Below are 25,486 nucleotides of genomic sequence, written 5' to 3'. Positions count from 1 at the left end.
TTATATCTCACAATTCTGACTTTATAACACACAATTATGACTATATATATCACACAATTCTGAGATAAAAAGTCAGACTTGGAAGATGTAAACTCTCAATTGTGAGAAAAAAATAGATTAAAAGTCGCAATTACCTTTTTTATCTTTATTTATGTGGCGGAAACAAGCTTCCACCATAATATCAGTCATATTTTTAAAATAATTATCTGCTTATATTTAAATGAAGTCTCTGTGTAAATAAGCAGCCCTGAATTAACTGCACTTTACGAAAAAGTTTACGTTTAGAAAAACACATTTTGTGTAATGTGTATGTGTGGTCAGAAAATGTGTCTCTCCGTGGTGGTCCTCTTTTTGTAAACACACTGTTCTTACTCAAGGATGATCTGTTTCTGCCCCAGGTGCCTCTCTCTTTATTTGTGGTGTACTGAACCTTTCCATATTCTGCCCACCCCTCATTATGTACCTGCCTAAGATATGTATGAACAGCAAATTCACAGATCAGTGGAGCCAAACACTTTACAAACTCAAGCCTTGAGCAACTCCACACACACATACACGTTAAAACTATGTCTCTACTGATGTGTACTCACTGCTTTGTGTTATTTGTGCTTTCAGGGTAAAGAAAGTGCGGAGGTGGAGCCGTGGGAGGAGGCCAATTTTGATCTGTATAAAGCGGTGGACCGCTTCGGATTCCTGCAGTAAGAAATGTGCATTATTCTGTTCTGTGAGATCTTACACGTTACTGAGGAGATGCAGGTACTAGAGAAAGCCAGCAGAGTCGGAGCGCTCCCTGAAGCCCTATTTTGTTGTTTGTCTTTTTCTTTGGCCTGTCCTGTCTTCTCGTTTCTCCTCTCTTCTCGGCTTGGCAGGGAGGTTTGAGGTTTACCCAGGCCCCTTAAACAGCAGTGCCCTATGCGATATTTATAGGGTGCCACATGTGTCTGGTATATCAGGAGTCTGTAATTGCAGGGTTGAAAAAAAAAGAAAGAAAAAAAAACCTGGAAGAGAACAAGCAAACTGAGAGATAGATAGACCTGGCTCAGGAACACATGTCAGTTTTTCTTATGATCTTGTTTTTTTTTTGTTTTGTTTGTTTGTTTGTTTTTTGTTAGTTATTTTGTATTTTAAGGGTTTGTTTGTTGTTGTTGTTTTTTTTGCTTGTTTGTTTGCTTTGATCTTATGCTTTTAGTCTGCTATTTGATTTTTGCTTTAAGTTTTGTTTGGGCTTTGTTTTGGTTTTGCTTTGTTTTGTTTTTCTAAAGATGGCAATATTTGTTTTTAAAAAAAAAAAGTTCAGATGCAAAAGCCTCTAAATGCCATTTGAAATTTTCTTCTTTAATGATGATTTTTATCAAACTTGTATATTTAAGTTCAGTAATTTCACTTAAATAACAATTAATAGGTAATTATCATTGCCATTAAGTGAAATCACTGAACTTAAATATACAAGCTTGATAAAAATGATCATTCTAGAAGAAAATTTCAAATGGCACTTAGAGGCTTTTGCATCTGAACTCTTCATATGAACACGTCAATAATTACACTGATTCTGATTGGTTTTTCACAACAACATATTTGAACACTCCAAGTAATTTATTTCGGCCACAGTGCTGTGGTGCCTTAAAGGAGTTGTTCACTTTTAAAAAAAAACTTTTGCTGATAATTTACTCACCCCCATGTCATCCAAGATGTCCATGTCTTTCTTTCTTCAGTCGAAAAGAAATTAAGGTTTTTGATGAAAACGTTCCAGGATTTTTCTCCATATAATGGACTTCAATGGGAACCAAACGGTTCAAGGTCCAAAAGACACTTTCAGTGCGAACTCCAAACTGTTCAAAGACTTTAAACGATTCCTGACGATGAATGAGGGTCTTATCAAGCGAAACGATCGCTCATTTAAAAAATTACTCAAAAAAGATTTGTTCATTTTGATGAACAAGTTCGAACAGGAGAGTCATGAACACGCATAACAGAACAGAGCAAGGCGAGCAATTGTCCTTATAAAACATAGACTTTTTTTTTTTTTTTTAAATGACCAATTGTTTCGCTAGGTAAGAAACATCGTCGTCTGGTGTCGTTTAAAGCCCTTTGAAGCTGCACTGAAACTCTCATTTGGACCTTGAACTGTTTGGTTCCCATTGAGGTGCATTAAATGGAGAAAAATCCTGTAATGTTTTCATCAAAAACCTTAATTTCTTTTCAACTGAAGAAAGAAAGATATGGAAATCTTGGATGACATGGGGGTGAGTAAATTATCAGCAAATGTTTTTTTTTTTTTGTTTTTTTTTTTGGTGAACTACTCCTTTAAAGTTGCTGCCTATGTTGACAGAAATAAAGCTCTCTACGTTTTGGAACAGAGCCATAATGTCATGTCACGAATTCCCTGGGTTTCCTCATGAATATCCCAGATCCGATCCAAAATGGCAGCCATTTCCTGTTTGCTTAGCTGACTAAGATCTTGCACTTTGAACAGTTTCAGGGGTGGGGGTCATGAGGGTATCATTACCAATAATGATGTTTATTTATCCAGTTATGTTCACTTCCTGTGGAACAAAGTAATTCCTTTTTCAGTAATACATGTGAGAAACCAAGATTTGACGTCAGCAGCATAAACCAGCGCATGATTTATGGATGCGTTTTCTGTCCCTGCATGGCCAGACAGAATTTCTGTCGTGTTATGTGAAAAGTGGACAGATATTAGTAGCTATGTGAGAGACCAGTGTAGTCTGACTAAAATGAGTTTTGTCCAACTGTGTGTATTTCCTTTTTATAATAAAGTGTGTTTTGTCTTTCACAGTGAGGAGGAGCTTCCAGTGTATGACAGGAATGTAGTGGAGGAAAAGGTGAGTCCAGTGCTCTGTTTGTATCCAAGGCAACAACATGGTTAAACTTAAACCTCATGTATTCATTCTGCATCTGTGAAAAATAGAACCAAGATCTGGATGATGAGGAAGACACTTTAAACCTATTTATCAACACAATTGTGTGCAATGTTTAGGCTTTATTTAAAAAAAAATGTAACTTAAGTAATGGAATAACTTTAAGTGTAAACATGCAGTAAGTCTGAATTAATTCATTTTTATGTAAAATAATTGCCATTTGGATGCAAGTATGATTCCCATTCTCATGTAGGGGATACCACATGAATCAAGTTTGTTGCAATTTGTCATATCCATAACTCACAATAACCTTTTTGTAATTGATCACAGTTAAAAATAAATACTCAATATTATAAGAATAATCGCTGTATTTCCAGTGTAGAGTTGCAGAATACATATAACACATAGGAAGGAAAGTCATTGTAATCGGGGAGCAAAAGTCTCAAGAATTGGTTGAACCTGACATGGTCTGCCATACTTTTTATTTGTGTTTTTTTCTGTTAACTTTGACCCTAAGAACAAATAATTGGAGGGTCTGCTCTGCTGGAAATATTGCGGAAAAAAAAAAAAAAATCTGGTCATTTTAGTGCATGCACCCTTTATTTTTTATCTGAAAAATGTGGAAAAAAAAAATGTTTTTCATCAAATCCTTAGTGGTTTGGGTAGGCTGTCAATAAATGAATTCCAGATACACAGAACAGAACATCCACTGAAAAAATAACTCTTAAAACACATTTCTACATGATTTTGCATCAATTTAATGCAAAAGAAAGGAAAAAAAGGCTGGGAAAAAGCCGTTTTCTCAAATTTTTCCAATATTTTCATCTTTACTTCATTTGGCAATCAACTATTCCCCTAAGTTATGACATCAGTCAATAAGCACTATACTCATTCCACATATTTTTTTTTTTTTATATAAAAATCCAACGAAAATTAATGGATCTGTGATGGTTTCACTACTAGTTGGCGATGAACAGGCTCAGCCCTTCAGTAGAATTTTAGACTACTCTCAAAATTCTTAAAAAACATGCTGGATATTAGACATGCTGGGCAACTGTGTGAATTTGAGGGGAATGGACTTCATACATGCACTAAAATGTCCTTCACCACTTGGTTAAAAGTAAATATAAAAATGACAGACAAGTGATTCAGATTCAAAATTTCTTGATTTCTTTTGCACACATTTAACATGCAAAAAGTGTCAGGTTATAAAGTGAAAATGAGCTCTAAATTGGAGAAACACAGAAACATTGCTTCCTCAGAGTACGTTATGCTCTTGTAGAGAAAATATCTGAAATGTGTTTTTAATGGGTGGCCTCCTAAATTGTAAAAATGCTGTTTATTTAATACTGCTTTCTAGATCTCACTGAAATCCATTTTCATCTCAGTGTTAAACATTAAAGTTTAAACATTAAGGTATTGTTTGTCTTTTTGGGGTTTTTTTTAATACATTTTGTCTGTTTAGCATAAACATCTGGAATTGGAGAGAACAACAAAATGGCTGAAAATGTTGAAAAGCTGGGAGAAATACAAGACCAGCGACAAGGTGCGTGTATAACAGGCACTTCATGAACAGACCATGACTCTGAAGGACTTTGAGAAAGTCAGTTTGTCAGTCTTGTGTGTGTGTGAATGGCTGAAGTTCCCTTTGGCTGTCTCTGTCCTGTTTGGCTGTACTCTGTCCTCGCTGACATTGGACCATTCCCCTAAGAACGGTCGGTGTCTGTCTATATTGTTTGGACATCTTCAGGCAGCTTGGTGTGTTCAATTGCTTTTCTGTCCACTAACAGTGTCTAGTGTGAAATGAGAAATCTTCATACTGCCTGAGGTGGAGCGTGACCGTTGTTCAGTTTATGACTCTGTGTAGAGATAATCATTACTTCTTATTATTAGTCCGATTAGTTTGATTTGACTGTCACACTGTGTCTACACTAAGCGAGCATTAGCATGAAACATAGCATGTGTGTTATAATAGTAGGAAGGACAGAGACACATTTCACCATTGCTAAAGTCTAGCTCAAGCCTGTTGTGAACAAGCAATAAGTACACTTATTGTGAAAATTGCTGATGATATTACAGTCATATGGATTATTCTGTCAACAATGGAAATGATCTGGTGATCTGCGTGTTGTCCAGAATTAATAAATATACTGTATAAATATTAGTCTGAAGTGATTTGGCAAATGTAATTTCCCAATGATCTGAGGTGCAAGGTCAGTACCCAGCCTGTTCTTCCTCTTGCAGGATAGATCGGGCTGACATTCACTCTTTAATCACCAAGTGTCAAGTTTATTATTCCAGACAAATCCCACCCAGTTCATGTCCTGTTTGATCTTCAGCCGTGTAGCTCATGCTATCTTTCACATTCCCTTTGCACTATTTTTTGTTTGTTTATTTGTTTGTTTTTCAGTATCTGTCCTGTGCCTTGATTCTTGCATCTTTAAGATTTAAAATATACAACTCATTTTCTTTAAATCGTTTATATGACGAACAATTCATCCACATAAAAATTGTTTCATTGTTTGTATTGGCGCTTTTCCACTGCTGAGTGCGGCACAGTTCGGCTCGCTTTTCCACTGTGTGGTACGACTCGGCTCGACGCGGCACGGCTCGGTTCGGTTCGCTTTAGCTCGGTTGCTTTTCCACTGCATGTGGGATTATAGACTGATTGATAACAGCGGTGACTGTTACTGGCTATTTAAATCCAGCGGATTCTGTCTGACCAATCAATGATCTGCAGTGTTTCACGTCACATTTAGTACCGTTTAAACCCAACAGACCATTTAAAGCGAGCCGTACCGTGGAAAAGCGGCACAAGTGAGCCGTACCGTACCATGCAGCGGAAAAGCGCCAAAGCGTGCCGTACCGAACCGAACCGTACCGTACCATGCTGTGGAAAAGCGGCATAAGTATGTTATGTTTAGTTGTGTTATTAAAATGCCCATTCACTGTAGGTAAATCGTCTAGTTTTAAATAGTTTTAAATTATAGTTTTATAATTTATAGCAGGAATGCTCAAACATTATGTTTTACATGTAAAATCTCACTGGGTACAAGGTCAAATGGGTTCGCCTAACATAATGTTTGAGCATTGAACTACCTAACAAGGTAGGCAAAGTTTTTCATAAACACTATTTTGTTATTCTGGTTAAAACTCTCTTCATGGCCCAAAAATGCCGAACGTCCAATGCCGAATACAATATGATGTCCTACCTGCCTGTCAATATATGTATTTGCATACCTCCATGCACCCTGTTCGCCCGCAGACATCACACATCATCAGCGTGTCCCATGATGCAATGCAGAGATGTAGACAGACCGAGCGCCACAAACAAACAGCAGCCGCCTTTACAGTTCCTCCTGAACCAAAACAATGAGCTTATGCTGCGTTCACGTCACGTCAACCATAATTACGAGATGACAACCTGTGACGTTCTACTCGGAGCGGTTCACGTCCTCAGACTTATGAGTTTCCCTGGCAACATTATCAACGCCGAAATGAATCTGCAGCAGTCAGGTGGTTCAAATAGGAGCTCTGCAAGTTGTTTACGTTCAGGATTATTATGTGCTTTGAGACACGAAGTAATTTAGCACTATCTCTCGTGACGTTTTGCAGACTCTTTTGTGTGTGTGTGTTTATGTGTTTTGAAGGAGGTATTGCATTTGCAATTGATTGTGTATTTTTTTTTTTTCATTTATTTAAAATGTTCATTTGTATAATTTAATTATTAGTTTCTAATCAATAGACTGTAGACTGGATCTGCATGGTTGTTTTGGTTCTGACTTCATTGTACTGCACTCACTCCTGAGATATCTTGGAGAACAGATGGAGTCATTGACTTCATCCGCAATTACAAAGCCAATCCCCCGTCAGCAAACACACTTAAACACATAAGCAAACACACACAGACACCTGCCGATTTGTAATGTCTTGTTTTTATTCAAATAAACAAACAGTCTTAACCGGCTCATTTCGCCGAGATTAGGGGCAGAAACACACACACACACACACACACACACACACACACACACACACACACACATTGGTTGGGTTTGTGGCTGTGGGATATAAATTCCCACTGATGTCTGTCAATAATCAGCTCCTCAAGAGCCTCCCGAAGATTATTAATAACGTCGTTACCATTATTGTAAGAGAACTACTCAGCAGCCATCAGTCCACACACACACACACACAGATGGGCCCTGAGGGCGGAAGAGACGTTCAGGAAATCACTTAGAAGCAGTAATGTGGACAGATGAGTGCAGGGAACTGAAGAGTGTTCATTCCTCTCTTTCACCTCTCAACCCCACCACTGTTGTACATCTCTGTCTCTCTCTCTCTCTGTTCCAGCGGGTGAGTTTAATGGTAGCTGAGAGACGATTCACGCCGGCCATTAGCTTTTGTGGTTTCAGCGTTTTGCTTTTGAGCTTTTAATCTGCCCTCTTATGGGAGTTTAATCTTTACTGACTGCACAATTACCTGTTGGAGACAGATGTGTTCTATTACACTGGTATTGAATGTGTTTAGATGGTGGGATTATGGTTATTGGGGGTGTCCACATCGTTTAGTTATATATATTACATACCTTTGTTTGTTTGTTGTTTTCAATGTCTTTCAGATTTTAAGAATGAATTCAAACTCCCAGTTCAATTTAACATATTTCACCATAATTAAATAGGTACAGAAAATGTGGAAAGACTGAAAATTCCATCTGGGTCTGGCAAAAAAAAAACAAAGTCATCTGTCTCTGATAGAGTTGTCTATATTCCAGATTGCAAAAGCATTACAGTTTATGAAATAGCTTGGTTTCATTGTATTATTTTATTTCTTTAAAGGAGTGCAGAAATTTGTCTGACTAATCAAAATAAAATGTAATCTTGTTTTGATCATGCATGTGTGTGTGTAGCTGGCAAGAAGGATCTATAAGGGAATTCCACTGCAGCTCAGAGGTCAAGTTTGGTGTCTGCTGCTCGACGTCCCCAAAATCAAGGAGGAGAAGAAGGACTTCTACGAGGTAAAAACAGTCTCTCCATCCACCATAGCCATAATTTTCTTTAGAGATAGTTTATTCCACAGAAATGTGTGTGTGTGTAAGAGAGAGTCAATATCATTGCTTAAATATGACTTTCTAAAATTGCCAGCCCCTGAGGTTTGCAATGTAACACTTATGTGGTTTGACACACACACATACACACCGCAGAGGGAACCATCACCCCAAATGGACAATAGCAGCTTTACTAAAGCCCTGCAGCATCCAAGCAGACAGAAAACATGATTTGCAGGCTGTATTCTCCTTTAAACTGGAAGTGTTTGTGTGTGTGTGTGTGGCAGAAATGATGCTGTGGTCTCTGCAGAATATTGACTATAATACACTATAATACATTGAGTTTATTATGAACTCAATGCCCTGTCTCTTTATTTGTGCAGAAACTGAAGATCAGAGCGAGGGGGTTGTCTCCGGATGTCCGTCAGATTGATCTGGATGTGAATCGTACATATAGAGATCACATCATGTTCATGCACCGTTATGATGTCAAGTGAGCATCCAAACACATGACAGAAATACAGACACAAGATACACAGGAAGTTTTAATGGCAGCTGACTACTGTATAAGATGACTAGTAAGCAATCTAGGCCCCTGAGCACATACAAAAAACAACAATAGTAACGTGGAGAGGTTTGCAAAACAGATGCCGTCTTACAACATGACATTGTGTAGCCGCTACGCTGGACTGCTGTATATTTTTGAGGCAGAAAGGAAGGAGGCTGGTATGTGTGGCTTTGTTCTGTGCCGTTTTCGCCGGTATCAAAATTCAACATGCCTTTATTATATTGTAATTTTCCACTCAACCGGCACTTTGCAGCAACACATACTTTTTATTACAGCGACAGCATGTTTCCTGTAACGTCTGACATGTTTACGTTTTACGTGACGTTGGAAAGTGACATAAACCACAAGAAATTTGATCAGAGAGGTCAGATTTCCAGAAATGCGATTTGAATCGGACTTTACACATGCGTTTGCTCAAAACGGTTTTTTTTTTTTTTTTTTTTTTGCCGTTCACGCTAATTATGATCCGATTCCAGTCGGATATGCACAAATAATGGATTTTAACTGACAGCCTAAATGTTGTTGTTTTTTTTTAATTCTAATCAAGTTATTCAAGTAGCCAAATATTTAGTGTTTTGCTTTTAGTTTTGTATTTGTTTTGTTTCCATATTATCAAGTATTTAATTTAATGTAATATAATTGAATTTAATTTCTTATAAATATGGCATACATTGTGGTGTTTTAGCAGGCTTTCATACTAAATTGCTTTGCTGATGGAGACTCTTTTTTTATGTAGGGCTTTAATCTGTCTGTGTAAAATACATTTTTTATTTCTCCTCGGAGGTGCTTCCATTTCTCATGGCCATAAAACTGCTACATTTAAGCAGCATGTGAAATGGAAAAGTTGCGAACGCAATGGAGCGAGAGAGATACGCCCACACCCCACCGTTTCTCTTCGAGTTATTGGTGTATTGAATTGTGACAGGGCTAAAGCGCTCATATTGATTGATGTGACATTTACCTGTGGAGATTTAAAAGGGTCAGATCATTCTCCCAGTGTGCCCTTAGACATCCACGAGACAGGAATGGGAATGAGACAGGAGAGAGAGGGAAATAATAGAACATGCAAAAATCTGCTAAAACTTAATGATCTATGGCATTTCAAATGAAAAGGAGAGTGGAGGATGTGTACATGATTGTTTTGTGTGTGCTGTGTTTCAGACAGCAGGATCTGTTTCATGTGCTCACCGCGTACTCCGTTTATAACACGGTGAGTCACAAATACCCCCTTTTAAAAATAGTTACACTGATTTCAGTTTGCTTCCCAATATTGAATTAAATCGCTGTCTCAGAGTCAGCAATCATTTTTGAGTATGGTCTTGGTTTATGTGTGGAAAGAAGCTGCACACAATGGATTCTCACTGTAATGGTGTGTGTGTGTGTGTGTGTGTGTGTGTGTGTGCAGGAGGTGGGTTATTGTCAGGGCATGAGTCAGATCACTGCTCTGTTACTCATCTATATGAATGAGGAAGATGCTTTCTGGGCACTGGTTAAGCTGCTGTCTGGACAGAGACATAACATGCACGGTACATGCACACTCTTATACCCACTCTAGAACTGCTGTTGAGAAGTAATGATGATTATAATAAAAATCATCATCATAACCATAGTGCATGTGTTAGATTGCCAAATTTTTGTAATGGAAGAGATAATCCAAACAGACATCAATTGTAAAATTAAAGAAATATCCAAATTAAACGAATACTAATACTGCAAAGAATAATATAGTTATTATTTATTTATGTATTTTTTCAAAGAACTGTGTGTCCACTTACATTCAAGATAATCCTGCAATTATAAAATTAAATAAATATCTGGAAATAAATAAATTAATAAATAAAATATATATTTTTATTAAATGATTTTAATTATTTAAAATGAAATTTAATTTTTTTAAATAAATAATTATTAATAATAATGATAGGAATACTATTTTTTATGTATGTATTTTTTTTCAATGAACTATGCGTAATCCAAACACCCTGTGATTATAAAATTAAGTACATTTCTAAAGTAAAATTTTATTTATGTATTTTTTTCAAAGAACTTTGTCCACTTCAATATAAGATTATTCAAACAGCCAGCAATTATGTAATTAAATATCTAAAATAAACAAATAAATAATGTACTATTATTATTATTTTTATTATTGACTTAAATTTTTATTTATGAACTGCAATTGAAATATTTCATAAAATTAATAAAAATGTAATACATATCTAAAATAAATGAATGAATTAAATAATTATTATTAATAATAGTAATACATTTAGGCTTATTTTATTCATAGTATAAAATACTAGTTCATAAATGCCTAATATTTTGTTTTACTTTTTTTTTTTTCTATGATTACATTTTGGGACCACTTGATATATAATGTAAAATCTGAGTCCTGAAGCAAAAATTAGAACCATTGAGCACAACACTAATGTTGTATTTACTTATTCAATACTGTATATTATAAACATGCACTTCATGCACACTTTCTTTACCAAACTGAAAAAATGTTGTTGTGATCCTCTAGGTTTCTTCATACCAGGGTTCCCTAAACTCATGCGCTTTCAGGAGCATCATGATCGCATCCTGCAGAAGATGATGCCTAAACTCAAACAACATCTAGTAAGAAAAAAGAAAACACCAAAACATCATGGTCTACATTCAAAAAGTGACATTTAAACCTTAGGCCACTTTACTCATCCTTTTTTTTTTTTTTTTTTTTTGCATGCCAAGCTCTATTTTTAGTGTAGATACACTTAGAAGAAATGGCACAAAAGCTGTCACTGGGGCAGTACCCTGTAAAAATGTTTTAATATGTACCTTTGAGGTGCTAATATGCTCTCGTTTGGTACAAAAGTGTACTTTTTTAATGGGTTCCACCCCAGTGACATTTTTTGTACCACTTTTGTGTATTCGGATGAATGATTAGTGCCCTAAATTAACTTTTCACAATGGCTGCAAAGCTTCATATGCAGTCTTATTTTGGCCTATATTGTGTTCTCTGTTTGTCAGTGTATCGGTGTCTTTTCTGAAGTAAACTCGAACAGAACAGCCGGCCAACCCTGAGTGCTCATGTCACAGAGAATCCAGCAGAAATGCCAGCAGGGATTCATTAAAGGGCAGAGTAGTTAATAAAAGGCAATATTAATTAATAAAGAGATGGATGGTGTGAGGAATGAATCAATTATTAGTGTGTGAGAGTCAGCCTTTCATGTGGGTGGATTAGAAAGAGGATAAAAGAGAAGGATAAGCTTCAGTCTTTCATGTGTATGTGTGATTATATGGCCATATGACACTATACTTTTACTTGCACGATTTTTGCGGTATGTAAACTCAGTAAAAAAAGAAACGTCCCTTTTTCAGGACTGTGTATTTGAATAATGTTGTAAAAATCCAGATCTTCATTGTAAAGGGTTTAAACAATGTTTTTCATGCATGTTCAATTAACCATAATCATTAACACGCACCTGTGGAATGGTCGTTAAAGGGATAGTTCACTTTGAAAATAATTTTTGATATGTTTTGGCTTACCTCAAGGGCATCCAAGATGTAGGTGTCTTGGTTTCCACAGTATTTTCAATTTTGATATTTTTAGGTCAAACCGTTTGAGTCTATCAGTCATATAATGGAGGTCTATGGGGTCCACCTTAAAGAGCATGCACAGAGAAGTTCAAATTAAACATGATTTAATGACTCGTAAATGTAAGTACACATTGATGGCCTAAGACATGAAACGAGCGGTTTGTGTGAGAAAACAAACCGTATATATATATATCGTTTTTACCTCTTGTAACCACAGCCACGTCCAAGTGAACGGTTTGACCTAAAAATATAAAAATGGAGAATACTGTGGAAACAAAGATTAATTTCAAAATGAAGTATCCCTTTAAGACCTTAACAGGTCACAGAGATTAGGCATTTAAGGTCACAGTTGTAAAAAACGCAGGACACTAAAGAGACTTGTCTACAGACTGTGAAAAACACCCAAAGGTCCCTGCTCATCTGCGTGAACGTGCATTAGGCATGCTGCAGGGAGGCATGAGGACTGCTGATGTGGCCAGGGCAATAAAGTGGCATGTCCGCACTGTGAGACGGCTAAGACAGGAAGGACAGTTGATCATCCTCGCAGTGGGAGACCACGTGTAACAACACCTGCACAGGATCGATACATCCGAATATCACACCTGCGTGACAGGTTCAGGATGGCCACAACAACTGCCCGAGACGCATCAAGAACAATCCCTCCATCAGTGCGGCCGAGAGAGGCTGCACAAACCCACCTTCGCTGGACCAGACGGGAGTGGCAAGAAGTGCTCTTCACTGATGAGTCACGGTTTTGTCTCACCAGGGGTGATGGACGGATTTGTGTTTATCGTCGAAGGAATGAGCGTTACACCGAGGCCTGTACCCTGGAGCGGGATCGATCTGGAGGTGGGGGGTCCGTCATGGTCACGTGGTACCCTTCATGCATGCTCATCTGGACATGATCCTCCAGCAGGACGTTCTGTGCGTGAGTTCCTGCATGACAGCAATGTCAGTGTACTGTCCCGCCCAGCGAAGAGCCCGGATCTCAATCTCAAGCCTCCCATCATGCATCATGCTATTTCTGTTTGTCACATGTCTGTGACATTTTTAGTTCATGTCTTATGGTGTTGACTCTTTTAGTGTTGATACAAATATTCACACACATTCAGTTTCAGTAACAGTTGAAAGTCAGAGGACGTGTCTTTTTTTGCTGAGTTTCACAATATATGAAACACCAATGGGATGCATGTACCTGGATTATCTAATTTTAGGAATACGAATGGTGTCGTGTACAACCAAAGATCACACACAATGTGTGAGAGTGTATGTGCACTGCAAAGACTTGACCTCCCAGGTGTAGAGTGAGAAAAAGTAGATTATTTGTAATATTATTATTGATTTTATTTTGACAAAGTAGGATTGTAAACTCAAATGTGAAATGTACTAATTTGTTGTAACATTCACCGATAGAATTTTAAAAAGTATACGCTGTGCAGCGGGTTATACAGTAGTATTGCTTGTGTGGGCATGCAAAAAAAAAATTTGATCTGCCGTCGGTTGCCATTCACTTTTTAATAACTGTTCCTTTGCTGCCCTCTACAGGATAACCAAGAGGTGTTCACCAGCCTGTATACAATGAAATGGTTCTTTCAGTGTTTCTTGGATCGGGTATGGACATTTAAAACATTATTTGAGTAAATCAGAGCATATTATGTTTTTCTGTTGTAACATTATTTGTGAAACCTCACTGATTTGAGTGCATTTATATGTGTTTTGAATAGACTCCGTTCACGCTCACGCTGAGAATATGGGACATTTATATTTTGGAAGGAGAGCGAGTTCTGACTGCAATGTCCTACACCATCCTCAAACTACACAAAAGTAATGACTGTATGTGTGTTGTGTATTTGTGTGTCCTTTATTTGGCTTTGTGGACAAAATTGCTTCTAAGGTACTGGTATATCTGAAGGGTCAGTTAATGACTCACCCTCATGTCCAAGCCGTAAGCCCGTAATCACTGAAGCGGATTGACAACAGAACGGGAAGACACTATTATGTTTAATAAAGTCTTAGTTTTTGTTATTTTTGGACCGAAATTGTATTTTCGATGCTTCAAAGCATTCTAACTAACCCACTGACGTCACATGGACTACTTAGATGATGTCTATATTTCCTTTCTGGACAAGGACAGTATACTGTACATTCATTTTTAACGGAGGGAAAGAAAGCTTTCGGACTAAATAGAAAATATCTCAAACTGTTTTTGGAAGATGAACTGAGGTCTAACGGGCTTGGGACAACATGAGGATATTAATGACATTAAGGTTTAAGGTTTAGATGCTAGCTCCTTAAAAACATGTTTGAAATATTGATATATGAAATAAAATGATTGATATGTGAAAGGGAAAACGTGCAAAATAAACCCTGAAAGGACTTCATAATAGTTAAAATTATTAAAATTAAAGTTAAAATTAAAATAGTTAGACTGTATAGTTAAAATTAGTGTGTCCGGTTCTTAGACTTTCAGAGACTTTGAAGATGTCACATTCTTGTTGTAACCACTTGTGTTTTCTCTGGTTTGTGTGTGTTTGCATGTTAGAGACCCTCTTGAAGTTGTCTATGGAGGATCTGGTGAAGTTTCTGCAGGTGACTCTGTCAAAAGATTTCTGTTTTGAGGACGACTTTGTGATAGAGCAGCTTCAAAACTCCATGTCTGAGCTCAGACGATCTAAATTGGAGCTGCCACCTCCAGGTACTTTAAAAACACAAACACATACTAAAATCATGGCAAATCATAAAATGTATGGCTGTGTGTCACCACCCATAGAGGGAGACATCCTGCTGCACACACACTGTCTCCTGTCTTTGACTCTATCTGCTTTATCTTTTCATTTATATCTTGCACACACACACACACACACACACAGACAGACACACACTCATTCACTGCTGCTATGTATTGTTTGTCTAATCTGCGTTCTCTCCCTTTGGCTTCAAACATAGCTTCTGCTTACACTAGTGGGTCTGGGAAAGGAGGGCACCAACCCTCCTACAAAAGCAACCGGTGGGCAAAAACGCACTGACTACTTTATCTGTCAATCAACCAACCATTCGTTCGTCTACCCCCTATATACACACGTCCCTCTCCCCTCGTTTGTTTCTCTGACCCTTCACAAAACCTGTGGTCTTCAGCAAAATATTTTTTGGGGGTTACGTATTGCAACGAGCTGAGTTATAACATTCAGTTGACAGAAAATGCTTATATTAAACACGCTTAGATGAGTTAAAAAAACTAGCAATAGAAATATTTTTAACCTTTGTATTTTTGAGTAATTGAGTATTTCCTCAATTACTCAATTACTTTAGCAATGCTCAAACTATTAGAATCAATTCTGAGTCTCCTAGCTAACGTTCCCAAATAATGTTTTCATAACTTAATGGGAACATTATTTGTTTGTTTTTTTGTTTTTTTGGGACCTATTATTCAAAATTCAATTGTTTGAACATAAATGTGTGTCTGCAGTGCATATAATGGTAAAATTCCACCCACTTCTTTTATAGAATCCCCATAAATCATAAGCAGTGTAAATAAGCCGTTTGCCGTTTCTACGCAGTGTGACATCAGTTTTGCACAGGCTTTGCTACGACTGCTGATGGACTCTGCCGTATTTGCATAATAGGTCCCTTTTAATGAGAAATCATACATAACCATTCTTGATTTGAACAATAGTTCATGCCATTTGGCCTGTAACCTGCATTTGGTGCTTGGCAAATCTTAATTCTGGAACCAAAGTATGATAAACTAGCACCGTTGAAGGTGGTTTGTTTGGATTTGACGTTTACGTTCCTCACAGCCCTTTCTCAACGCAGACCAAGAACCGCCCCAACCATCAGTATCTGTGTGTAAACGTTCATCATTCCCTTGACGTTTTCTTCAGTTCCCTTCACTGCGAACATGAATATCGTGCACATTGTGTGTGAATTCCAAAACGTACCTAACACATCCTTTCTCCACATGATTTGTATGTTCACAGTCAGGCTTGAACAGTAAGTGTCGTGTTAATATGTTCATTTGTATTTCTTTAGCTTCTTAAATCCTCAGCTTTGATTCGACACCAGCCGTGGATGTTTGTGGTTTGTTTTTTCATTTGAATGAAGTGTCAACTGTAACTGTTGTGTTATTTGGCAGTTTGGTTCTGCTAAAAAACATTCAGCTGCATGACTGTTGCATTTCAGTGTGTGTTTAATAAATAAATGTCCTGGTTTAAAAACTCCATGAAATGCAGTTTTCTTTCCCGGTGACAATCTCGTTCTACAATATTTTGTCGTTCCTAAATTTTTTACACGTCCCTGAGAGCAGGAGTCGTCATCGATATTTGGATCTGTTTTTCTTATGTAGAGAGAGGCTGCTCATAAAGTTTTCATGGAGTCTTTAATACCTGGCACTTCCTTGTTGACATCGGCTCTGATCGGTTTCTCTGCTGTCACCCGTGCAGGTAAGGAGGACGAGTTTCCTAAGAAAAAATTAGGTCAACTTCCCCCTGAGCCTCCAGGATCGGCGACAGGAACAACCAATCACGTGGCTAACGGGCAGCCGTTCGGGCCGACGTTCGCAGGTCTCCCCCCTCGTGGTCCGAGCCCTGCCGCGAGCACCGGTAAACGAGCAGAGTCTGGTCCCATCGCCGATGGAACACCCGGCTCACCGGACAAGAGCGAGAGGGACGCACGGGGTGTGGAAACTCAAAAGGAAAGAGCCCCAACCCACGTGCCAAACAGCGGCGCGAGAGTCGGTGGGAAGGCGTCGAGCCAGAACCAGACAAATCACACCTCCAACACTAGATCCAGCACGCGCAAGGAAACGGGACCTCGCTGGGTCAAGCCTTCCGAGGGCAGACTGGAAGCGGTCAAGGCCGCAGCGATTCGGGAAAGCCAGTCGAGTCTAAATACGGGCGTTCCGCCCTCGCCCAGCTCCCTTACTCCAGAGGAAGGCTCCGGGGCACAGCGCCGACCCCATTCTCGTACGTTCGTCTCGGGCTCCAACCGCGCTTCCAACGCCTCGCAATACGACAACGTCCCGGGACCAGACGGAGAGGTGATGGAAATCATAGAGCTGGAGAAACCACCGTCTCGCCCCCCATCCCGACCACACGCCGGACCTTCTTTTAGAGGCAGTCCCACCCGTTCTCCCAGCGGTGCGACTGGGGTTTCTCCCTTTAGAATGGCCAAACAGAGCACGACGCAATCCAAGCCAGAACCTCGCGCACCTCTGCACTATCCACCTGGCATGACGCCCGTCTACACCACCTACTTTTCGGATTCTCGGCCAGAGGACAGACTGTACGCGACTACGGGACGTGGCTCATCTAACCCGTCGCCTGAGAAAAGTCTGACGAACAGCAGCTACTTAACCTACCGACGGACTCCGCCGAACGTTCCCCCGCTCAGGGTCGCTCCGGCCGAGACGTCTTTCCAGTTCGACGGCGTCGGCGAGGGCGGGTATTACGTGAGGCGGCCCACCCGACTGGGGTCTCCCGCTCACCCGCCCACAGAACCGCGTTACGAGGGACACAGACAGAGAGAGGGCTGGTACGGGCACACGGAGGCAGGGCCTCCGCGATCTCCCGTGGGACTACCTCGATCTCCCAGCTTCCAGAAGGCTCAGCTCTCTCCCGTTCACCCGGTTCAGGAGTTTAACTTTGCACCCGCAAATATCTCGGACGCCGCGCTCCATTTCAGAGGACACTACCAAGAGCACTCCAGCAGGCAACAGCTCCCCCCGCTGTTCGGAGGAGCACACTACAGGCAGGCACAGGAGGCCTTCGCAATGCAGGAGTCCATGCTGCTCTGAGAGGGACACACTGTATGAGTTATGGCTCGCGAGAAGTTTACCGTTGGCTTAATGCTTTTGCATTTTGTTTGTTTGTTTGTTCGTTCGTTCGTTCGCTTTGTCTGGCATGTCTTACTTAGCGAGAGTTGCCAGTTTCAGGCATTTGTACTGATCAAAGACTGACTGAAGAATTTGACTTTTGTTTTTGCCCGTAAAAAATAATCTTTAACTGCCGACGTGAGTTATATAACAGAGCTTAAATGTGCAAAGAGAGATTGTTGTTGTTTTGTCGAATTAGTACACTGAGATATTTAAATGGAGGGTTAAAGACAGACTCAGTTACTGATCTATTATCATCTATTTTTTTAATGCAATCCAAACATAAACACATACTCTAGAGGACAATTGATTCCTTGATTGTGAATATATATTTTTAAGAACAAAGATTTGTGTAGCTTAGATATGGATAATGATGAACAACTGAAACAGTGAACATAATTGCTGTTGTATCACTACACAGTGTTGAAATGAAAGAAAAAACCTTGTTTGTAAGGCTTGTTTTTGACGACATATATAAAAATGGCAGATATTTAACTTGAAATGAAAAGGGATATGTGCATTTGCAAAATCTGATCAGCAATTAGATCTTATAATGTCAGTTCATCAAGGTTAAAACATCAAATAACGGATCAAACCAATTGATATTTGAGTTTGTTCAAATCCATTAACAGATGACTTTCGGCGGTCAAAGCGGTTCGATTTATCCAAATCCATCCAAGAAATGTCTGTGATGCACAGTGCAAGTTATACAGTTTAGTTACAGAAAACTGTTCAATAATACGGCTGCTAGTTGGTCGTGGCATGCGGCTGCTGTGTTAAGTTGGTTGTACCTGTGCTGTTACTCAGTGGAATTAGAAAGAATGGACCTTTTTTCTAGCAGCAAGAATTGGACTGAAGCACAGGTTTTACACATTATAACACAATGAACTCACAGATGTATTGATCTTTTTTCAAGTCGTCTGTACCATTTCCTAATCTTATTCAGGAAACTACAGTAGATTAGGCTGCTAACCCACTAACCTGTTTTTGAGTGAATCATGGCAACACTACCAACTCATTTGACATTGATTTGAATATTACACACCAGTATATTTGCTACTGAATAAGCAGATGGATTATGTCATACTGTAATATACCAGGCCAAACAGCTTTCAAGAAAACACTCCATCTGCTATCATACATAATTAAAGAATATATTTTGTACGTGTTGTTCGTGGACAAGCAAACTAATTTATTATCTGCTGTAGGCCCCAATTGTTTCCTTCTCCCATGCTTGTCTTTTCAGTATATAAACTGGTTTAGCGCAGTTCATTTTGACACAGCATTCCAGCCGTCTTAAAAAGTGAAACTACTAATTGCAAGTTGATGATCAGATTCCCCTTCTCTAATAAAACAACATGGGGTGATGTAAAAAATGTGGCCACTGTTTTGTTTGTTCAGGAGTGTCAAATTGTTTAATGAACGTATAAGATGTGATTCAATTGTCGAGACTGCTAAATATTTGAATCCAGTTGTAAACCGACAGTTGTAAAACTTGTAGTAGCTGTGGCAAGACAAATCTGAATCACCCAACCTTAATCTCACAGAGATGGCGAAGCGCGACCTGGAGCAACTGTTGGTAAGTATTCGGATGAATTATTTTGTCATTTTGCTTAATATTTATTCATTTTAAACTGTAACGTAAGTTAATGCATAATATGAAGAAGTTATGTAAAATGATAAAATGACCAGCCCAAACAAGGTAAATACGAGGCAACGGCTAACTAAATGATAGTGAAGTCAAGTCAAATTTATTTATATAGCGCTTTTCACAATACAGATTGATAACATGAAAGTAGTACAACACAAACATTTTTTTTGTAGAGGTAGAGCGATTAATCAGCCGATGCTGTGCATTATTTCACTGTAGACTAAAAGGTCCAACAGTGGAATGCCGTTGTCTGAAGATCAACAGATGGACGGTGCGTTGTGGTGCATGGAAAGTTTTTTGTAAAATATCATTTTCCCATCTGGTGGTTGTTTTTGTCGTTCAACAGCGATTTACTAGTGAAATACGTTATTGTTACGTGAGAGAAATGAGATGAAATAGAATAAATAAAATAAAGTGTTATGTATAAAATTAAATAATGTAAAGATATTTTTTTCTCCTTTTTTGTGATAATTCGATTATGACCATTTTTCTTTGTCCGTCAACAAACAAAACAAACCAAAAATACATGTTTCATGACATTTTGTGAGAGGATCAAATGTTTTTGTTGCGAAAGTTGGTCTATGTTAAGTAATTATCATTTCTTGTACATTTTAAAAACCAAGCAAATGTCGGCCGAAATAAATCGGCAGCATCGATCGGGCATCGGCCTACCCGGATTTCAAAAGATCGGTATCGGTATTGGCATCGGCGTGAAAAAAAACCATATGGGTCGACCTCTATAGTTAAGATTAGTTATTTTACTAAGTCGAACGTAAGTCATATTTATTGAACCGGCCAGGAAGTGAATATTGTAAATATAATGAGCACGATTAAATTAGGCATTCTTGCTGGGTATATAATGTACATGATTGCTTGATGCACATGATGTTGTATATTGTTAATTGTTGCTGAATATAACCCTAAAATGGTGTTAACTGTTATCTGCAAGAGAGATGAGTCATATAAAACAAGTTATTCAATGAACAGATCAAAGGAATTAATGTGTGTGTGTTTTATTGTATATCTGCATAGACATTTTTTTGTTCTTTTTTTTGTTTGGATGGAAAGAAATCAGTGGCCTGAGACAAGTTACTTGTGTCCTGTGTGTTCAAATCTGTTTACTGACACTGACAAAACAGTGATGGTGATATGCTTTATGATATGAACAGATCGTGTCATGTTTGTTTCTTCTACAGCTAGAGGGCCAGAGAGGGGACCTTAGGAGACCTGTGGTGGACTTGGATGGCACAGAGCTTCCTGTCTTTTACCGGTCTCTTAGAGGAAGAGCAGCCCCGGATGAACGACTTGGGATCCAGAAAGAGATCTCGTCGCAGCAACGAAGCAGGATCTCAACATGTCCTCCGTGGAAAGTCGACAAGTCCCGTAAAATGGTGAACCGTGTCACGGCTACCTTTGTCTTGGGAATGCAGGGGGGGCATCTCGCATGACATGTTTTAAACCTGAAACAGTTGAAGATTGTGTTATGTTCCTTTAGTCGAACACATCGGTAGACATAACACTGTTCAATTGTCACTGCACTTTCTCCCCCAACCCTTTACTTTGACAGAAATCTCATGTGGTTTTCTTACTTATGGTTTGGAATGTGATACTGATACATATTGAAAAGTGAATGGTCTACCCTAATATAGGAGGTGTGAAGACACCTAGAGATGGAATTAGATGAGATTGATCCTTATTGTCAATGTGCAGAGTACAAGGACAGAGACAATTCAATGTAGAGTATAGACATGTAGTTATATACAGTAAATAGTAAAGGACAGTGCAGTGTATACTGTTTAGGATATGAGAAGTGTGTTAACAGTAGCATGATGAGCATAACACAAATATGTATGCAGTCTGAACAGATGTGTACAGTATGTATAGATATGTGCAGTATAGATAACATTGTAAGAGTTGCGTGTGTGTTGGGTTGGCCCTGTCAAAGCTGGACGTGATTCACGCAGCTCAGGAGGTACAGGCAAGGTGACGGCTGATAAGTGAAAAGATTCAAATGATTCAGATGTAGGCACTTATTCCTCCTGCCAGGGCTGCCCACTGAGCCCTTTACTTTTTGCTATTGCGATGGAGCCTTTAGCGATAAGTATAAGAAATCATCCACAGTTATGATTAGTCTCAAAATGTGCCAATACTTTTGTCAAAACGTTTTCTCTCTTCTAATCTTTTATACATCTTCCTTGTATCTAAATTTGGTTTCGACAGCTGGCCCACTGATCCTTATGCTTCATCCATCCCTGAAATGAAGTAAGCCAGAGCAGCACTGCGGTCAGTAGTCATTCTCAGGTTTCACTACTCCAAAATCCTAATATTCCCTGATTTAAATCTCTCTTTCTGAATAACTAATCTAATCTGAGTACAGGACTGTTTTCAAAACACAAGCATTCCATCCTTATCTAAGATCTTGGTTGGAGTTTCTTAATGGACTATGAGTCTGCACTGTGCAAATGTCCATTAAGTATTGATTTTTTTTTTTTAGTTTACTAGATTAGTAGTTCAATACTGTACATTAGTGACACCTTCATATGTCTTGGATTACACAAACACTCACACAGATAGTTCTTATCTCTGAACTTCTGGTATTTAAATACAATAGCAGGAAACTAATGTATAACAATCTTAAGTTAAACGTCCACACCCAAAACAAAGGCACACGCAAGGTTATTTTCTCATTGATCAAATTATAGCTACAATTTACAATCCCTGCTCTACACGTCCCCTGTATAACCTCAGGCATATCAGTCGAGATGTTAAATAATATGAGGCCGGTGGTGTTTGGATCTTTGTTGTCATGTCAGTTTAAATGTGCTATCATTAAGCATAACAACTACCCTGGGTTTCTGGCAATGCTCAAAATATGTCACCAACATAAATCTGTTTCCACTTAAACGTAATTATTTCTGGAGGTTCTTTTTAAAAATAAGAATGAGTAAGAACTACTGGGCCCCCGTTTTCAGTTTCTCTTGTACTTTTTAGAAGCCTAATGAAGGTGGTCAATTTTGACATCCCTCACCCTTAGGTGTCACCACCCTAGGTTCCACCATAGATTTCATCCAAAAAAACACTATTGTAATCCTATATATGATTCTTAACAACCAAGAACACATTTGAATGCAAAACAACAATGCAATCCAATGGATTCCTGTTATTTTTAAGTATATGATCTATTGAACAAAATACAAAGCAAACAAATCAAACTATATTGAATAACGTGATAAACCTAGATTGTTCCTGATTGGTTGAATGGATTGCTGATGTCATGATGGCATCGCTTGTATAGTGTATTTAATTAAGTCTATTTTTGTTTAGTCATTGGAAGACAGACTAATTAAGTGGTTCTTTGGAACAATTCATTTCGAAGAATCAGTTTCAGCAAAAAAACAAAACAAAAAAAAACATGATCCAACAATTATTTCATGTCCTGACTCCTTGACACCTTGACATGAAAGTGCTAAAATAAAGCCATATTATGAAGGCAGACATGATTCAGCTCATTATAAATTATTATTTAGAATCTAAATATAATTTGATTAACAATAAACAAATTCACACGTTCCTGGATTAAAAAGCTCAGGCACATTTCAAACACGTTCTGTAGCCTACAACTTGTTAATGAAACTGACATATAATTTATAAACAGTGGTCTGCGTTTTATTTGTTACATTTTTGGCTATAAATGTCCACTGTATTAAACATATTTTATCTTTTCACACGCCGTATTTGAGTCGGTTCAACTGATTCGTTTTAAAGACCCGACTCAACACAACAATTCGTTCACCAATCGGACATCGCTACTAGTTGCAATCAGTGGCGGTTCTACTTTGAATTACACCCAGGGCGAGACACCCTTCGAAAAAAAGATCATTATGAACAGTATTAGATAATATAGTGACCAAAATGATCACATACACAGAATCTTGTTTGAAAAAACCTAATACACAGTGAAATCAATTCACCAAGTTAATAACATTAAAGATTTGTTTTAAAGGAGTGTCTTTTATCTTACCTACTAAACTTTAAAAAAAGGTTAACACACAAAAAAAGGTTTTATATAAAGATAAACCTCATATTTCAGCATTTAAATCATCTCTATAAAAAGAATGAGTCAATAAAGATACATTCCTGACATTTATAATGCACAGTAACTTATCTTTTATTATTAATAGTAAAATTCGTACTTGATTTTCCAATGGCTGTCGTTGCTATAGAACCATGCACTTATTACTCTGCGCTCTCTCCACAACGACAAAGAAGTTTTTGTAGCTAATGTATTTCCACCACAGAAAAACGCTTGCTGTAGCTTTGCTAAAAGATTTATTTACGGAAAAGAGAAAAAACACCCAAGTGTTTGGGTGCACGTGCACTCCCATACTGAAAAGTTTATGAGCGCGCTTCCCGTGAGCGCATAATGAGCGCGCGCCGCGCTTCCCGTGCGCCTATTTGAAGAGGATTTGAAATAACGACCTCGAGCGCGCAAAAGACGCGATACGTGAACTAATCAGGAAATCCCCTTGACATCGCTTCTGCGCACGGCACCTTCACAGCAAGCAGGGCGCCATTGCCAATAAATGAATCGAAATGATAAAAAATAGAAAAACTTCAGGGCACAGAGGATTTTTTTTAACTGCTCGTGCCGACCCCCATGTGACATGAAGAAATGCCGCCCCGGGCGACTGCCCGGTTCGCCCGTGCCTAGAACCGCTACTGGTTGCAATGTCCAGTTTCCACACATCCACAGCGCGTCGCGCGCACATGCCAGGGGGATCTCATTTCTCTATAAATATCTCCGTCGCTTTGCTTGAGTAACGATTGCAATGGTTTGAGTGCCATAGGCTACTGTTTGACCTGCTGTATAATCGTCTATATGCGATCTGTACAAATGTAACGCAATTCATTTGTTGGCGATTTAAGCGCACAACGGCCCGTATCGTTGCATTCACTGCCTCTTCAGGCTGCTCTGACAGTTCAGATCGTGGACACTGACCGCTGATAATAAATTAAGCTAACTGCCTTGATAATGTCAAAAAGGCAAGCTTCTGTTCACATGACTTGAGTCACGTTGTGACATTCTATTTTTTCCCGATGTAATGTAAGACTGTAGAAGCAACGCGCGCGCAGTAGCCCATATTATTCGCTTTTTTGTTGTATTCTAATCTGGGTTTATTTGAATGAAGTAGGCTATATCCTATAAAACAGCTTCGCTTCAAATTCAGTTTTGCACATGAATCTGCTGTAAAGTGAAATAAGGACGAAATAAAGAAAATGCGGAGCGTTGCTTTGAGCGTGTATAAAATTAGGCATATATCTAGTTAATTTATATTATTATTAGCCTATAACGCACACTGATGGACCTTGAAGCACAGAGCATGGGCTGTTCATCATAATCATCATCATACTTGATGGAAACCGAACCGAGATGGCATCACCAAAACATCAAAAGCCCATGAGCCAAGTCCAACAACGCAAAAATCCGAGAAACCAATAGCACCAAAGCTTAAAGTTCCCTTCAGCACTGAGGACTGAATGGACGTGGTTTGTCAGTACTCACCTCGCTACAGGGTGAGCGGTTGGACTGTCGCCATGACTGTGCTGTGTTTGTGTGTTATTATCGCTCAGAGAGAGAGGGGGAGAGAGAGAGATGGAGCTGCGGCATCAGCGCACGCACTGTAGCGGCGGAGAGAGCGAGTGAGCGCGGATTGGAGCCCGTGCGGATGATGGGAGTGGTTGGGAGGGGAATGGGATTATTTACCACTCGCTTGTGTAGTGGACGATTCTGAATGGGCTTCATCGGATGGAGCTGGAGTACTAGTAATTCGGATGTGTAATTAAACGTAGGCTACATTACTAACTTTCATCGAACATGGAATTAATGTTTAAGAAT

The 25,486-nt window shown here is 38.8% G+C and overlaps 1 protein-coding gene across 3 annotated transcripts in view; it reads left to right on the top strand.

Moving 5' to 3' along the window:
• The window catches only part of usp6nl (USP6 N-terminal like), a 61,298-nt gene extending 42,913 nt beyond the window's left edge, over nucleotides 1-18,385 (top strand). For all 3 annotated transcript variants that reach the window (XM_039668598.2, XM_039668596.2, XM_039668597.2), the window contains 12 exons: nucleotides 616-698; nucleotides 2,798-2,843; nucleotides 4,345-4,425; nucleotides 7,786-7,893; nucleotides 8,307-8,416; nucleotides 9,653-9,701; nucleotides 9,897-10,017; nucleotides 11,016-11,110; nucleotides 13,616-13,681; nucleotides 13,795-13,894; nucleotides 14,613-14,765; nucleotides 16,510-18,385. In XM_039668598.2, coding sequence (XP_039524532.2) covers nucleotides 616-698; nucleotides 2,798-2,843; nucleotides 4,345-4,425; nucleotides 7,786-7,893; nucleotides 8,307-8,416; nucleotides 9,653-9,701; nucleotides 9,897-10,017; nucleotides 11,016-11,110; nucleotides 13,616-13,681; nucleotides 13,795-13,894; nucleotides 14,613-14,765; nucleotides 16,510-17,861 — 2,364 coding nt within the window. In that variant the 3' untranslated portion in view covers nucleotides 17,862-18,385. The remainder of the gene's footprint in view (nucleotides 1-615; nucleotides 699-2,797; nucleotides 2,844-4,344; nucleotides 4,426-7,785; nucleotides 7,894-8,306; nucleotides 8,417-9,652; nucleotides 9,702-9,896; nucleotides 10,018-11,015; nucleotides 11,111-13,615; nucleotides 13,682-13,794; nucleotides 13,895-14,612; nucleotides 14,766-16,509) is intronic.
• Nucleotides 18,386-25,486: the final 7,101 nt, after the last annotated feature.

The sequence above is a fragment of the Pimephales promelas genome, chromosome 24, assembly GCF_988280905.1.
Source record: "Pimephales promelas chromosome 24, fPimPro1.hap1.1, whole genome shotgun sequence".
NCBI lineage: Eukaryota > Metazoa > Chordata > Actinopteri > Cypriniformes > Leuciscidae > Pimephales > Pimephales promelas.
The sequence above is the reverse complement of the archived record's forward strand: the minus strand, read 5'-3'. Positions and strand labels throughout refer to the sequence as shown.